Here is a 15,048-nt window from a genome sequence, read left to right as displayed (position 1 = left end):
AACAATACAGGAGCTTTCTTGGCAGAAACTCCTCACAGTAATTCAGAAGTGAGCTACAAAGAGATGGGAAAAGTGTTTTTTATCTCACCAGCTGCATCTGCTGATCTAGGACAGACAGACAGAGCTGGCTGAGCTGAAGAGAAGCTCTGTTTTCCTCTTGTGATTTCAGACTGAACTCCCTGGGAAGCCAGGCTGCCTCTTCCCTCACTGTTGGGGCTTCCTCTGTTCATCAAAGGCGGGAGATCCGCAGGATTCTCTGTGTGCTGTGCTGCCAGGACCTCCCGTGCTGCTCAGGATCCTGCTCCTGGGCACAGAGCAGTTCCTGGGGACAGGCAGGAGGCTGGAGCACTTGGAGGGGAGCCCACAACAGCACAGGTCTGAAACAGAGCCTGAAACCCTGCAGCAGTCCATTGCTATCAGGCCTAAATCCATGCAGAAAGTCAGGAGAATTTGGGTTGCACTTCCCTGTAGCCCTCACATCATTAACAGCCGTGGCCTAAAAATACACACCCTGGGCTAAAATAACAGCATTACAAGGCTTTGGAATGCAGCCACTGAGCCAAGGCAGGGCAGCAGCCTGGCCAGACACCTTGGAATGGCAACAGCAGCGGGGAGCAGGACACAGGGAGCAGGTTAAACCTTGCTGGTGGATCAGCCAGGAGCAGCTTTAGGAGTCTCACCCTGCTCAATGCTCAGCTGAGACCTGTAAGTGGTACAAGCTGTGTCCAGACAGCTCCCACACTGCAGCCAGGCACTCTGTGAGTCCAGGGCTTTGGAAGAGGAGGAGGAAGACTTTGCAGGATGGGATCTGACCATCACCAAGCTCTCCAGGCAGCAGGGACATGCCCTGGGTAGTTCCCAGGATGGCCACCACATCACTGGGGTGTCACTTCAGCTCTTACCGGGGGAAGGAGACAAAAGAGAGCTGACACCATGGTTCCATGTGTGCACAGGGAAGGTTTATTCTCATCACTAACACCTGGGAAGTAGTTTGGAGGAACAAGTAATTGTCAGACTGGGAGGAAAAGCAGGTTTTTTTCCCTCCCATAAACAAGAGGATAGCTGTAAAGAAAACTAAACCACAACAGCTGCTCACAGTGAAGTCCACAGGATTTCTCCAGCTCCACCCACGTGCAAAACCAGCTCTTCCCATTAAATACAAGAATAAATTCCTTTTCTCTGGGACTAGAGCCAGACCAAACCCTACTAGCAGCCACTCAAAGGAAAAGAAAAAAAACACAACAAAATACCCAAACAAAATATATCTTCTTAATAAAAAGCATAAACCACTTCAGTTCTCGCAAACACTCTGCTCACAACATCATTCCAGCCCTGCTTCCCCACCCCATACCATGGGGCTCCAGGGAATAAGAAGGACCTCAAGACAGCAGCAATACATGTGTGAAAAGGTGACCAGACAGACTGGGAGGTGACACAGGACCTGCAGACAGACACTGGCAGCCACCCACCCACCGGGGAGGGGAAACAGCCCTGCTGTAGCCTCCAGCTGAAACCAGGAACTTCCCCAGAACCAGCAGCTCCTTTTCAGGACCATCTTCCAGCAAAACACTGCACGGGACAAGGGCCCCTTCTTTGGGGCAGCATCAACACTGTCAGAACAAAGAGGTAGGGCTGAGCTCACCCCTTCTGGCAGCTGGAAGGGTTTCCAAGGAATAAACCCCCAGCCCCCATTTGCTATGGCTGTACCATCCAGCACCCAGACAATCACCCAGATCATCCACAGGGTTTATTTTGGATTGGCAAAATCCTACATGTGGGTGAGTGCTGGCACAGTGAGACCACGTGGGGTGCTGGTGACAGGACCAACCCAGGACGTGGCACCTGAGGGGTCTGCAGGACACAGCAGCAGGAAGGGGCTGCTCCCCTCCAGATCCAGCTGGTCTCACAGTGTGAGGGGAACCTGACAGCTGGGACAGGCAGAGAACACAGGGAGCCAGAGACCAAACATGCTTCACTGGGCTCCCAGCAGACAGAACTCACATCCTTGGGTTCAGCAGAGCCTCTGAGCCAAAGGCTCCTTTTGCCAGCACCCACCTCTGCTCAGGCACGTTTTATTCACACAGGAAACATTTCTTTTTCTCATAAAGTGCAAGAACTTTGCCTCTTACTGACTAGTCAACTAGAAGCATCACAGCCCTCACAGCAGGGAGCAGCAGGCAGAGGAGCAACACCCCACGTTCAGGAGCTCCTGACACACCAGTCACTTGAGCAGGACCTCTGGCTCGGATATGGCCCTGTAGAGCACAAAGCCCATCTCATCAATTTCCTCTTCCAACAGCCCGGAGAACAGGTTGATTTTGGGGTTGAAGTAAGAAGGCAGGACTCCTTTCTCCAGAGAGGCCACCAGCTCCTCGAGCACCTGCTGGAACCTGTCAGCAAGGCTTTCCTCTGCCCAGTCCGAAGCAGTGTCACTGAGGTGCAGGATGACGTGGGTCACGGGGCTGCCACCCAGTTTGTGCAGGCTGGGCTGGCTCCTGCAGACGCCGTTCAGGATGCGGAGGCAGAGCTGCCGAACCCCGGAGTCACCAGCATCCAGCTGCTTCACCCTCGAGACCTCCGCCCTGTAAAAGCTCTCCAGCCAGAGGTTTTCCACCAGTCCTTCAGGAGGAACAGCCAGAAGAACCTTGTCCTCCATTTCCACCACTGGGAAGAGGGTGATGCTCAGCTCAACCTGATCGTGTTTGACTTCCAGCTTCAGCTCCCGGGAGGCCACGACGGGGTGGATGGCACATCCCAGCAGGCCACCGATGGCAGGCCAGTTGATGGAGGCCACCAGCAGCTTGTGGAGGGTCTCGTTGAGCACGCTGGAAGAGAGGTACCGGCCCACAATGAACCTGTCCCAGGGGCTGCACCCACGAGGGAAATACCCCAGATCGATCCTCTTGATCATCCAGTACTGGGGGTTCCTCACCACGGTGTCCTCCCCCGAGATGAGGCTCCAGAGCCCGGTGTCAAGCACCACCGGGAGCATGAGGTGGATGTGGTCAGCTGCCAGGACCTCGAGGCCATCAAGCAGGGCTCCGCTGAGGAAGAGGCGGCCGAAGGGCAGCTCTGGGCATTTGCTCCGCAGGAAGTTCTGCAGGTGGGTGCAGATGTTCCTGGCCAGCTGTGGGACGAGGGACACTTGGATCTCGGGCACAGCCAGCTGGCTGCTGTGTGACAGGAGCTTCTCCTGCAGCGTGAGGCAGCGCAGGGGGCTGGACTTGACCTGAGGAGCCCCCAGAGGGGCAGAGCAGCCCTTGGGATCTGTGAGAAGGGGAAGGAGAAGTCACAGCTCTGAGCACATCATCTGAAACCCTCAGCAGCAGAGGAATAGGCACAAGTTGGGTGCCCAGCTCTCAGCCCACCCCTCTGGAGGTGACATCAACCTCACCAAGGGACTTCATCAAACCCACAGCACTTCTCAGCCATGCAGAGCCCATGCCAACCCCAAAACCCAACTGTTCCCAGCCTCGCTCCTCAGCCAGAGATGGGAACCAGGCAAGGGACTTGCTGCCAGGGTCAGAGAATCACAGAATATGCTGAGTTGGAAAGGACCCAAAAAACCATTCAAGTCCAACTCCCAGCCCTGCACAGACACCCCAACAATCCCACCCTGTCCCAAAAGTGTTGTCCAAATGCTCCTGGAGCTCTGGCAGCCTTGGGGCTGTGACCATTCCCTGGGGAGCCTGGGCAATGCCCCAGCACCCTCTGGGGAAAGAGCCTTTTTCCTCATATCCACCCTAAACCTCCCCTGACACAGCTCCTGTGTTCCTGCATGTCCTCACTGCTCATCAGAGAGATCAGTGCCTGCCCCTTCACCTCCTCACACAAGGATCCTCCAAACAATCCTGCTCTGGGTCCACTATCTCAGGACATGCCCTGGACCGAGCTGGGCCAGTTTCCCACTTGGAAAAACGCCATCTCTGTGGACAGCAAGACAAGGCAGCCTTTGTCTGCAGCAGCTCCCAAGCGCACCTTCCTACAGGCAGAGCTGACCCAGAAAACGAGCGCAGCCAACGCTGCTCCAGAGGAAACAAACGCTGCCACCCCCGCCCCACAGCGCTGGCCGGGGTACCCTGGGTGTCAGCAGGGTTCCTGTTCCCACAGGCATTGCCTAAAAAGGGGCCATGGCTCCAGGAGGGCAGGCTCAGTCGGGTCGGCTTTCCGGACACGGAGCTAAAAATAACGCGGAGCTCCCAGCTCCTGGAGCACAACAAGGTGATCTTGGCTGGGCTCTGGGAGCCTCACCTGGCACCAGAGGCTGAGCTGCAGAGAGCAGAGGCTCACTGAGGTCTTCCCTTCTCTGCTTCTTGGGGGGTTTTGGTGTTGTCTTGATTAATGCCAAGTCCTGCCAGCTCTCCTCCAGGGACTTCTGCTCAGCTTTGGGATCGCCATCATCCCGAGGGCTGGTGGCTCGGTCGATCAGCTGGAGGGAAGGAAAACCCAAGAGGACAAGCTGTTATCTTTGTTTTCCATGAATTGTGGGTGACAACAGTCCCTCGAGTACACACATGGTGGGACAGCCCCACTCAAGGCTTCTGCTCAGAAAAACATCCAGTTTGGGGAGCCACAAGTGTGCACATCATCTTCCTGTAGGTTTTACATGGAAAACAGATATCCAAATAAGCCCCAGGTGCCTTTTGGGATGGGATACTGTATCCCAAGTTTATCCAGATAAACTGAACTTGGATACACAGTTCCACAGGGCAGGAGCAGGCAGCTCCATGCCCATGGCGCTGCTGCCAGCACCGGTGCTATTCGTGCTGCATGCAAGGAACCAGCTCAGGAGCAAACATCGAGGTTTGGGGCACATCTTGCCCCACCACACTGGGGCTACCCAGCTGCTGTGATCCTCCCCCCAGCCTTACCCTCTTGACGGCCAGCGTGGCGATGGCCAGCACGGCCGCGCCGCTGACGCCCAGCACCAGCCTGGCGTTGGCCAGCAGCACATCGAACACGCTGCCCAGCCCGTCGATGACACTGCCCAGCCCGCCGTTCTCCTGCCGCCTGCCCCGCTGCTGCCAGAACGCCGCCATGGTCGCCCTGCGGAGAACAGCAGTGTCACCCCGAGACAGGCACAGCCGCAGGGTTTGGAGAACGAGGGGTTCCGCTGGCCCGCTTTCCTCCGGGACAAACGCTGCCGCCGCCGCCGGGACGCCTGGGTGCGGCGAGGGAGCAAGGGTCACCCGGGGAAACGACACCCCGGGAGAGGGAGAGGCATTCCAGGGAAGGAAGGGGCACCCCAGCGAACGGATGCCCCAGGGAAGGAAGGGGCATCCCGGAGAAGGAATGGACACGCCGGGGAAGGGTCACCCGCTGCTCAGCCGGCCCTACCGCAAAGCCTCGGGGGGCACCGACGGCGCTGGGGCGGTACCGCGGCCCGCGGGAAGGGAGCCCCCCCGACCCCCGTGACCGAGGGGAGGCGGCACCGGAGGCAGCACCAGAACCGGGACCGGGACCGGGACCGGCCCGGGCCCGGCGCTGCCCCCGCCCCGCACTCACCGCGCGCCCCCGGCGCGGCCGCAGCCAATGGGGGCGCGGCGCGGCGAGGCCCCGCCCACCCGCGCGCGGAAGTAGCGCCAGGCCCCGCCCCTTCCCCGTGTGCGTCACGGCCGGGGCGGGCCCGGGGGCGGGGCCAGGAGGGGGCGGGGCCTGGCGGGGCGCGGTGCCGCCTCAGGGTCCCCCCGCCCTTCCGCCATGGCGGCCACCGGCGTCCTGCCCTTCGTCCGCGGCGTCGATCTCAGCGGCAACGACTTCAAGGTGCGGGGGAGCGGGAACGGGGGACAGCCCGGCCCGCAGGGCCCCTGAGGGCCTGGGCCCCGCGGGGTTGTCAGGCCTGGCTCGGTCCCCGGGGCGGGGGAATCCCGGCCCCGCCCGGGGTGGGTGACCCGGAGTAGTCCCGGTGCCGTGGGCACTGACGCCCATCGAGCCGCTATGGTTGAGCAACCCGGCCCCCGGGGTCCCAGAGAGACAGGTGATCCCCGAGCCTCCAGCTCCCAATCCCATAGGAGTGATCGATACCCGCCTGCCAGCTCTAAGCCCCCTAGGGCTGCGTGATCCCAACCCTCTAGTTAACAATTTTATGGGACTGGTTGACCCAAATCCCCACAGCTCCCAATCCTTTAGAACTGGATCATCATGACCCCACAGTTCCCAGTCCCATAGGACTTCCCGATCCCAAACCTCCCATGACCACAGAGCATCACTCAGACTGAGATCCCCAGACCCTCATCCCATGGGACAGGCGGTTTCCTCACCCTCCTCCTTCTCCCCAGGGCGGATACTTCCCCGAGCATGTGAAGGCGATGACGAGCCTGCGCTGGCTGAAGCTGAACCACACAGGGCTCTGTTACCTGCCCGAGGAGCTCGCTGCCCTCCAGAAGCTGGTGAGCCCCATTTGGGATGGTTTTGGGATGTAATGGGGCTCCCCTGTCCCACTGGGGCTGTGGGATCTGACAAGAGCCTGTTCCCAGCCTCGTGGCTCAGCAGCGGATGCTCCAGTGTCTAATAATAGCACTGAGCTAAAATGTGTGGTTAAAATGGGATGCAAGAGTTGTCAGGAGTGGGGTTGAGATGCACTCAGTTTCACCTTGTTTCCCTAGAAAGCCAGATTAAAAACTATGCTTAGATCCTCTGTCCTGTAGCAGAAGGGAAGGGTGATGGTCACAGTGGAGAGGATCAAGGTTTTTGGGGCTTTTTTTCCTTCTCCTTTGCTGAAGTATGTGAAGAGCAGGATATCTGGCTTTGTTTTTCGGGTGGCTCGACCAGGCCCTTGGTGGAATTGTAGCTCAGCTTGGCTTTGGTGGTGTCCATGGCACATCAGGGACCTCATCCCATCAGTGTCAGACAAACCCAGTGCTTTAAATGCTGCCAGAAGTCCCTGTCCCTGTGGCAGGTGCAGGGAATCCCTCTGTGCCACTCAGAGCCGCGCTCCCGCCAGCCCTGCCAGGTGCTCGGGGGCCACAGTAAGACTGAAATGCTGGCATCCCTCCCACAGCCTGCCAACTCCTCGTGTTCCTGAGCAGGCAACAGCCGGGGCTGGTGATGCTCAGAGGAAAACATTTCCCCAGGGAAATTCCTCCTACCCCAGCAGTGCCCACGTGTGCCCGTTTCCAGATCACCCAGTGAGAGGTGTTTCCAAGGACTGGGATCTGTTTGCACAGGGACTGTGTGGGCCAGAGCACCCCAAACCCTACAGCAGGGCTGAGGTGTCCATCCAGGGCTACCCCAGGGAATGAGGGATGTGGAAGCAGCACAACCAACCAGACTGGGAGTGTCCCAACTGTGTGTGACGGGGCTGCACAAGTCCCCAGCTCTCCTGGGATGGAGGAGCCTCCACATCAATGTGGGGCCCAGCCCTTGTCCTGCACTGCCCCAGCTCTTCTCTCTGCTCACTGGGGCTTGTCTTGGGATTCCCTGCAGGAACATCTCTCCGTGAGTCACAACAGCCTCACCACGCTCCATGGAGAGCTCTCTGGCCTGCCCTGCCTTCGGGTGAGTGTCCCCCTCCTGCCTCAGGGGTCCCCAGACACCTCTGGGATCTGAGGGCACCCTGGGGGCTCAACAGGCAGCTGCATTCCTGCCCCTCTCCCCTCTGCAGGCGATTGTGGCTCGTGCAAACAGCCTGAAGAACTCAGGAGTCCCCGATGACATCTTCCAGCTGGATGACCTCTCAGTGCTGGTGAGTGCAGAATCTCCTCTGCTGATACAGGAGCCAGCTCAGCCTCATGGATCCCATTCCTGCACCTTGCTGGTTCCTTGTGCTCCTTGGGAGCACCAGTCCCAAGGCCATGTCAGAGCTCCAGCTCCTGGCTGTTGGCAGGATTGCCCTCTGGCAGTGCTTCCCTAAAGGCTGATGCCATGGATGGGTTCCCTGGGTTGTGTGCTGGTCCAGCTCCTGCTGTGTCCCTGGAGATACCCCCCAGTCCTCAGGTGGTGGCTGAGTGTGGGCAGAGGCTGACAGCTGCTTTGTGCTCCCATTTTTCCAGGACCTGAGCTACAACCAGCTCACAGAGTGTCCCAGGGAGCTGGAGAATGCCAAGAACATGCTGGTCCTTAACCTTGGCCACAACAGGTGGGTCCAGGCTAGGGTGACCATCTCCCTCTCCTGGCCACGGTCACCTCTGTTGGTCACACTTTTCTCTGGGTCCTTCTCTCTGCCCCTCCTCGAGGGGCCGGTGCAGGTCCTGAATTTCCCCATATCCCTGCAGCATCGACACCATCCCCAACCAGCTCTTCATCAACCTGACAGACCTGCTCTACCTGGACCTGAGTGACAACAAGCTGGAGAGTCTCCCACCACAGATGAGGCGCCTGGTCCACCTGCAGACCCTGATCCTCAACAACAACCCCCTCCTGCACGCGCAGCTCCGGTACAGCCCCACTTCCCAGGCTGCTTCCCACTCTGGCAGGGCTGGGACTGGGGTTTCTGCTCCCTCCTGACGCTCTCTCTGTCCTGTGGCTCTCCCTGGTCCGCAGGCAGCTCCCGGCCATGACGGCCCTGCAGACCCTGCACCTCCGCAACACGCAGCGCACGCAGAGCAACCTGCCCACCAGCCTCGAGGGCCTGGTGAACCTGGCAGGTAGGGCTGGGGCATCCAGCCCCACAGAGCCCTCCAGGGGCTCTCCCAGCCCCAGTATTGGTCTGGCTGGTGGTGTCACCCCGTTGTCTCTTCCCCCAGACGTGGATCTGTCCTGCAACGACCTCAGCCGTGTCCCTGAGTGTCTCTACACCCTGGGCAGCCTGCGGCGCCTCAACCTCAGCAGCAACCAGATCACAGAGCTGTCCCTCTGCATCGACCAGTGGACCCAGCTGGAGACCCTCAACCTGTCCCGCAACCAGCTCACCTCCCTGCCTGTATGTCCCTGCCCTTCTGTGCCATCCCTGCTCCTGATTCCGTGGCTCTCCCTCACCCCACCATCTCCTCCTTCCCCAGTCAGCCATCTGTAAGCTGACCAAGCTGAAGAAGATGTACCTGAACTCCAACAAGCTGGACTTTGATGGGATCCCCTCGGGCATTGGCAAGCTCACCAACCTTGAGGAGTTCATGGCAGCCAACAACAATTTGGAGCTGATCCCTGAGAGCCTGTGCAGGTAAGGAACGCACAACTGGATCTGCTGTGTCCCCAGGAGGGAACACAGAGGCTGTGTGGTCGCAGGTCACCCTGGGCTGGCCTGTCACCAGCATCACTGTCCCACAGGTGCTCCAAGCTGAGGAAGCTGGTGCTGAACAAGAACCGCCTGGTGACGCTGCCGGAGGCCATCCACTTCCTGACGGATGTGGAGGTGGGCACCCAGTACCTCTCCACCTTGGGCTGGCTCCACCACAGCCCCAGTGCCTCCCTGGGATCCCAGGGCTGGAGGGTGGGCTGGATGAGCTCAGGACCTGCAATCTGCCACGTGGTTCAGCTCAGGCAGGCTGTGATTTCGGGTCTCCTTCCACATCCCCTCATCTCACTGAGGCCTGGAGTGCTCTAAGGTCCATGCCACACTCTCAGATGTCCCTGTGAGCTTCACTGAGGTCTCTGTGCCCTCCTTGGCAGATCCTGGACGTGCGCGAGAACCCCAACCTGGTGATGCCCCCAAAGCCGGCGGATCGTTCCTCGGAGTGGTACAACATCGACTTCTCCCTGCAGAACCAGCTCCGCCTGGCCGGAGCCTCCCCCGCCACCGTCGCAGCCGCCGCCGCGGGTACGTCTGTAGGGACGGGGGCACCCAGCCCCTGCCTTGGCACGGCCCTGGCAGGGGCTGGGAAGTGACCTGTGCTCCACAGGGTGCCTCACAGGCTCTCACCCCGTCCCCGTGTCCCCAGGGAGCGGCACCAAGGACCCGCTGGCCCGCAAGATGCGGCTCCGGCGGCGCAAGGACTCCGCCCAGGATGATCAGGCCAAGCAGGTGCTGAAGGGGATGTCAGATGTGGCCCAGGAGAAGAATAAGAAGATAGAGGTAGGGTCTGGGGTGGGAGAGGGGCCCCGAGGGCATCACAGTGGCCCTGGCATACCTTGGGTGCCAGCAGGGTTCCGGTTGTCCCTAATTTGACCTGTTGCCATCCCACAGGAGAGTGGGGAGGCAAAGGCACCAGACCTGAAGACACGGCGCTGGGACCAGGGCCTGGAGAAGCCACAGCTGGACTACTCAGAGTTCTTCAGTGAGGATGTGGGGCAGCTGCCCGGCCTCTGTGTCTGGCAGATCGAGAACTTCGTGCCCACGCTGGTGGACGAGGCTTTCCACGGCAAGTTCTACGAAGCCGACTGCTACATTGTGCTCAAGGTACCCAGGGAGGAGCAAGGGTCCCCCCACATCCCTCCCTGGAGCTGCAGCCATCCCATCTCACACCCTGTCCTTCCCAGACCTTCCTGGATGAGAACGGTTCCCTGAACTGGGAGATCTACTACTGGATCGGGCAGGAGGCCACCCTGGACAAGAAGGCCTGTTCCGCCATCCACGCCGTCAACCTCCGCAACTACCTGGGCGCCGAGTGCCGCAGCATCCGGGAGGAGATGGGGGATGAAAGTGAAGAGTTCCTTCAGGTGAGGCCAACCTCCAGCTCCCCTGTAGCCCCCGAGCCCTCCTGTCCCACCCTCACCCCTTCTCTGTCCCCAGGTCTTTGACAATGACATCTCCTACATCGAGGGTGGCACGGCCAGCGGTTTCTTCACCGTTGAGGACACGCAATACGTCACCAGGTACAGCTGGGGACAGGAGCTGGGGGGATGTGTGGGGCAGGCAGTGCCCCACCTCCCACCGTGGCTGTCCCTTCCCCAGGCTCTACCGTGTCTATGGGAAGAAGAACGTCAAGCTGGAGCCGGTGGCACTCAAGGGGACATCGCTGGACCCCCGGTGAGTGGCCAGGGGACAGAGGGTCCTTGCAGAAGGTTCAGCAGGGTCCACCTGAGACATTATAACTGCAGTTCTGTGGTGCAGATGGGCTGTGCCAGCACCTTTCTACAAGATGGGTTCAAACCCCGCTTGGTGCCCTGCAGGGACCCCCAGGCTGGGGAGAATCATCAGCGCATCCCATTCTCTCCTGACTCCTCTCACCTCTCTCCACCAGGTTTGTTTTCCTCCTGGACCATGGCCTCGACCTCCTGGTGTGGCGAGGGAGCCAGGCCACGCTGAGCAGCACCACCAAGGCCAGGTAGGGCTGGTAGGGGTGCCGGGGGTGTGGGGAGCCCAGCTGCCATCTCACCTGCTCCCACTGCAGGCTCTTCGCTGAGAAGATCAACAAGAACGAGCGGAAGGGCAAGGCCGAGATCACGCTGCTCACCCAGGGCCAGGAGACCCCCGAATTCTGGGAGGTGCTGGGAGGGCAGCCCGAGGAGATCCGACCCTGTGTCCCTGATGACTTCCAGCCCCACAAGCCCAAGCTGTACAAGGTGGGGAGCCACATCCGTAGGGCCATCAGGCCTGCTGGGGTCCTGCAGCCCCCCCTCACCTCTGTCCCCATCCCCGCTGCAGGTTGGCCTCGGTCTGGGCTACCTGGAGCTTCCCCAGATCAACTACAAGCTCTCTGTGGAGCACAAGAAGAGGCTGAAGGCTGATCTGATGCCAGAGATGCGCCTGGTAGGATGGGGTGGGGAGGTTCTCCCAGTCTGACCAGTGAGACTGGTTTTGTGCCCCTTGTGCTTCCAGCAGTGCCCTGGGAGAGGGAGGTTCAGCCAGCAGCGCAGGGTGTTTTCCAGCTGGGAACGCCTGCAGGTGCCTGACCCCCTCTTCCCTGCGGTGCCCTCAGCTGCAGAGCCTGCTGGACACCAAGAGCGTGTACATCCTGGACTGCTGGTCCGACGTCTTCATCTGGATCGGGAGGAAGTCGTCACGGCTGGTGCGGGCGGCGGCGCTGAAGCTGAGCCAGGAGCTGTGCACCATGCTGCACCGGCCCAAGCACGCCATGGTCACCAGGAACCTGGAGGGCACCGAGTGCCAGGTAGGACATGGACCCCTCAGATGGGGGCTGGCTGCCTGGGAAGGGGCTGTGGCCGAGGGTCTGTTACCTGCTCCCCAATTTACACCTTGAACACCTGGAGGTGCTCAAGGAATGACTGGACGTGGCAGCCGGTGCTCTGATCTGGCTGATGTGGTGGGGTTCGGTCACAGGTTGGACTCCATGATCTTGGAAGACTTTTCCAGCCTTAATGATTGCGTGATGTAGGTGTTCAAGTCCAAGTTCAAGAACTGGGATGACGTCCTGCGCGTGGATTACACCCGGAACGCCGAGACAGTGCTGCAGGACGGCGGCCTGGCCGGCAAGGTCCGCAAGGACGCCGAGAAGAAGGACCAGATGAAGGCCGACCTCACTGCTCTCTTCCTGCCCCGCCAGCCCCCCATGCCCCTCAGCGAGGTAGGGCTGGGGACCCCCATGAATCCCCCAGGGCGAGGGGCTGGGTGCTGATGGAGGAGCTGGGGGGCTGACGGAACACGTGGGGGCACAGGCGGAGCAGCTGATGGAGGAGTGGAACGAGGACCTGGATGGCATGGAGGGCTTCGTGCTGGAGGGGAAGAAATTCACTCGCCTGCCCGAGGAGGAGTTTGGCCACTTCCACACCCACGACTGCTACGTCTTCCTGTGCAGGTGACACCTGGCTTGTCCCCTCTCAGAGGTTGCTGGACCACACTGTCCCCAAGCTCCCAACTGTGCCATCCCTCACATCACTCCCTGTTCTTGCCTTCAGGTACTGGGTGCCAGTGGAGTACGAGGAGGATGAGGAGAAAAAGAAGAAGGGTGAAGGCAAAGGGGAAGAGGAAGGTGAGGAAGAAGAGGAGGAGAAGCAGCCTGAGGAAGACTCCCAGTGCATCGTCTACTTCTGGCAGGGCCGAGAGGCCTCCAACATGGGCTGGCTCACCTTCACCTTCAGCCTCCAGAAGAAGTTTGAGAGTCACTTCCGCGGCAAGCTGGAGGTGACACAGTTTGGGGGGTGACATAGGGGTGCCCCAGCTTTGTCTCTCCTTCTCCATCCCCTCTCTGCCTCTCAGGCTGAAACAGGGGACAGCAGCAGAGATGGGAGCTGGCAGGAGGGTGCAGCTGGGGCTTGGAGCTGTGTTTGAGAAGTCCCTATGCCCCTTCTGACACCCACCCCTGTCCAGGTGGTACGCATGACCCAGCAGCAGGAGAACCCCAAGTTCCTCTCGCACTTCAAGAGGAGGTTTGTGATCCACCGGGGCAAGCGGAAGGACCGGGTCAGCACTCCCCAGCCCAGCCTGTACCACATCCGTACCAACGGCGGGGCCCTCTGCACCAGGTCAGTGCCCCAGGGCTGCTCCGTGCCAGGCAGCACCCACGGCTGCCAGGTCCAGGTGGGATCCCTGCTGTGGGCACAGCTGATGGGTCTCCCGCTGATTTGTGCCTCGGGGGCTCCGTCTCCAGGTGCATCCAGATCAACACAGACGCTGCTCTCCTCAACTCTGAGTTCTGCTTCATCCTCAAGGTACTGCTCGTGGCTGAGCGTCCTCTGGGCTGCCTGGGTGCCCCCCTGGGCAGCCCTGACTCCACTGTCCCCCAGGTGCCCTTTGAGAGCACGGACAACCAGGGCATTGTCTACACCTGGGTGGGCCGGGCTGCTGACCCTGATGAGGCCAAGCTGGCTGAGGACATCATGAACCACATGTTTGATGACTCCTACAGCAAACAGGTGAGCAGGGCTCAGTGCCACCTTACCTGGGTGATAGCGACCACCCAGGCCACACTCAGCCCTGTTCCTGCCCTTTCAGGTCATCAACGAGGGAGAAGAACCCGAAAACTTCTTCTGGGTGGGCATTGGGGGCCAGAAGCCCTACGATGAAGATGCCGACTACATGAAGCACTCACGGCTCTTCAGGTGGGCACTGGCCTGGAGGGGGGTGCTGCAGTCTGTGCTGCTTCCCTTCCTCCCACAGAGCCCCATTCCCCTTGGGAACCAACCAGCCAGAACAGCTGCTCCATCACATCCCTCACATCCCTTCCCTCTGCACCAGCTGAGTCCTAACAAACTCATGTCTCATGAATTCATCTCCCTGCAGATGCTCCAATGAGAAAGGTTATTTCTCTGTGTCAGAAAAGTGCTCAGATTTCTGCCAGGATGACCTGGCTGATGATGACATCATGCTGCTGGACAACGGGCGGGAGGTGAGCTGGGGGCATGAGGCTGTCCTGGGCCCAGATCTCCCCGTGGCTCTGTGGGCTGAGCCCAGCTGCTGATCCTTTCTGCAGGTCTACATGTGGGTGGGCACCCAGACCAGCCAGGTGGAGATCAAGCTGAGCCTCAAGGCGTGCCAGGTAAGACCTCCCTCCATCCTGGGACTGTGTGGGGGAAGATTTGGACACTTCCATCTCCCCTCGGGGCCCTGATGTGGCCAGTGCAGAGCTCTGGGCTGGGGAATACCACCCCTGGAGGCGGGTGAGGGTCAGGGCCCCCACGGCAACGCTCTGCCCCAGGTCTACATCCAGCACATGCGCTCCAAGGACCCCGCGCATCCCCGCAAGCTCCGGCTGGTGCGGAAAGGCAACGAGCCCTGGCCCTTCACGCGCTGCTTCCACGCCTGGAGCGTGTTCCGCAAGCCGCCCACCTAAGGGCTGGGAGCACGCGGGGCTCCGGCCACGGCCCCCAGGCACAGCCGGACCCCGGCACCCCGCGCTGCCACCAACGCCAGGCTCAGCCTGGAGCCGCTTCCCCCCGAGCCGTGGGGATCACTGGGGCTGTCCCTCTGTCCCCCCTTCTCCCAGCACGGGGCCCAGCTCAGCCCCTTCCCTTCCTGGGGGACAGGCAGGGTGGTGTGGGCCCCTGTCACACCCTGCCTGGGGCTGCTGCTGCTGCCCCAAAGCAGTGCCGAGCTCCCCCTGTGACTGGGGGACAGGAGTGGCTCCCAGTTTGGGTGGGAGGATGCTTTGCTAAGGAGAACTGGGGGGAGTGAGGGGCTCTCAGCCCTGGGCCTTACAGCTGGTCCCTGCTGTCCTGGGGGATGGACCCCCAGCAGGGATCAGCCCATCTGGATCATATCAATAAAGGCTGTACTTCTCACCTCGACACTGTCCCAGGCTCTGATTCATTCCCAAACGGGGTCACCCCCAGCCC

General features: G+C 60.4%; 2 protein-coding genes across 3 annotated transcripts; one reads left to right on the top strand and one right to left on the bottom strand.

Annotated features, from left to right (window-relative positions):
- Positions 1 to 937: 937 nt before the first annotated feature.
- On the bottom strand, positions 938 to 5,635 carry MIEF2 (mitochondrial elongation factor 2). Of its 2 annotated transcripts, none has more exons than XM_058849564.1 (4): positions 5,506 to 5,635; positions 4,872 to 5,046; positions 4,252 to 4,429; positions 938 to 3,267 (listed from the first exon to the last, which is right to left on the bottom strand). In XM_058849564.1, exons 2-4 carry the CDS (start codon positions 5,037 to 5,039, stop codon positions 2,222 to 2,224), a joined length of 1,392 nt encoding a protein of 463 aa, XP_058705547.1. In that variant the 5' UTR covers positions 5,040 to 5,046; positions 5,506 to 5,635; the 3' UTR covers positions 938 to 2,221. The 2 variants fall into 2 exon arrangements, with proteins under 2 accessions (XP_058705547.1, XP_058705546.1); XM_058849563.1 differs by lacking the exon at positions 5,506 to 5,635 and adding an exon at positions 5,338 to 5,499.
- On the top strand, positions 5,635 to 15,000 carry FLII (FLII actin remodeling protein). Its single transcript, XM_058849553.1, has 30 exons — positions 5,635 to 5,763; positions 6,279 to 6,389; positions 7,426 to 7,497; positions 7,604 to 7,684; positions 7,992 to 8,077; positions 8,214 to 8,375; positions 8,482 to 8,585; positions 8,685 to 8,860; positions 8,940 to 9,097; positions 9,205 to 9,289; positions 9,547 to 9,694; positions 9,816 to 9,949; positions 10,061 to 10,273; positions 10,354 to 10,533; positions 10,607 to 10,689; positions 10,769 to 10,843; positions 11,058 to 11,141; positions 11,208 to 11,379; positions 11,462 to 11,566; positions 11,736 to 11,927; positions 12,153 to 12,341; positions 12,433 to 12,572; positions 12,673 to 12,898; positions 13,085 to 13,239; positions 13,365 to 13,425; positions 13,501 to 13,629; positions 13,709 to 13,815; positions 13,997 to 14,102; positions 14,187 to 14,252; positions 14,412 to 15,000. Exons 1-30 carry the CDS (start codon positions 5,701 to 5,703, stop codon positions 14,544 to 14,546), a joined length of 3,798 nt encoding a protein of 1,265 aa, XP_058705536.1. The 5' UTR covers positions 5,635 to 5,700; the 3' UTR covers positions 14,547 to 15,000.
- Positions 15,001 to 15,048: the final 48 nt, after the last annotated feature.

The sequence above is a fragment of the Poecile atricapillus genome, chromosome 14 (assembly GCF_030490865.1).
Source record: "Poecile atricapillus isolate bPoeAtr1 chromosome 14, bPoeAtr1.hap1, whole genome shotgun sequence".
In the NCBI taxonomy this organism is placed as follows: Eukaryota; Metazoa; Chordata; class Aves; order Passeriformes; family Paridae; genus Poecile; species Poecile atricapillus.
This window is presented reverse-complemented; position numbering and strand designations above follow the sequence as displayed.

Bases quoted from the DNA above. Each gene is read 5' to 3' on its own strand.
- MIEF2 (XM_058849564.1), bottom strand. From the start codon at position 5,039: ATGGCGGCGTTCTGGCAGCAGCGGGGCAGGCGGCAGGAGAACGGCGGG. The intron at 4,430-4,871 runs GTAAGGCTGGGG...CCTTCCCTCCAG, and splicing joins CCACGCTGGCCGTCAAGAGG to CTGATCGACCGAGCCACCAG. The intron at 3,268-4,251 runs GTGAGGCTCCCA...CCCTTCTCACAG, and splicing joins AGCTCAGCCTCTGGTGCCAG to ATCCCAAGGGCTGCTCTGCC.
- FLII (XM_058849553.1), top strand. From the start codon at position 5,701: ATGGCGGCCACCGGCGTCCTGCCCTTCGTCCGCGGCGTCGATCTCAGC. The intron at 7,498-7,603 runs GTGAGTGTCCCC...TCCCCTCTGCAG, and splicing joins CTGGCCTGCCCTGCCTTCGG to GCGATTGTGGCTCGTGCAAA. The intron at 13,630-13,708 runs GTGAGCAGGGCT...CTGCCCTTTCAG, and splicing joins ATGACTCCTACAGCAAACAG to GTCATCAACGAGGGAGAAGA.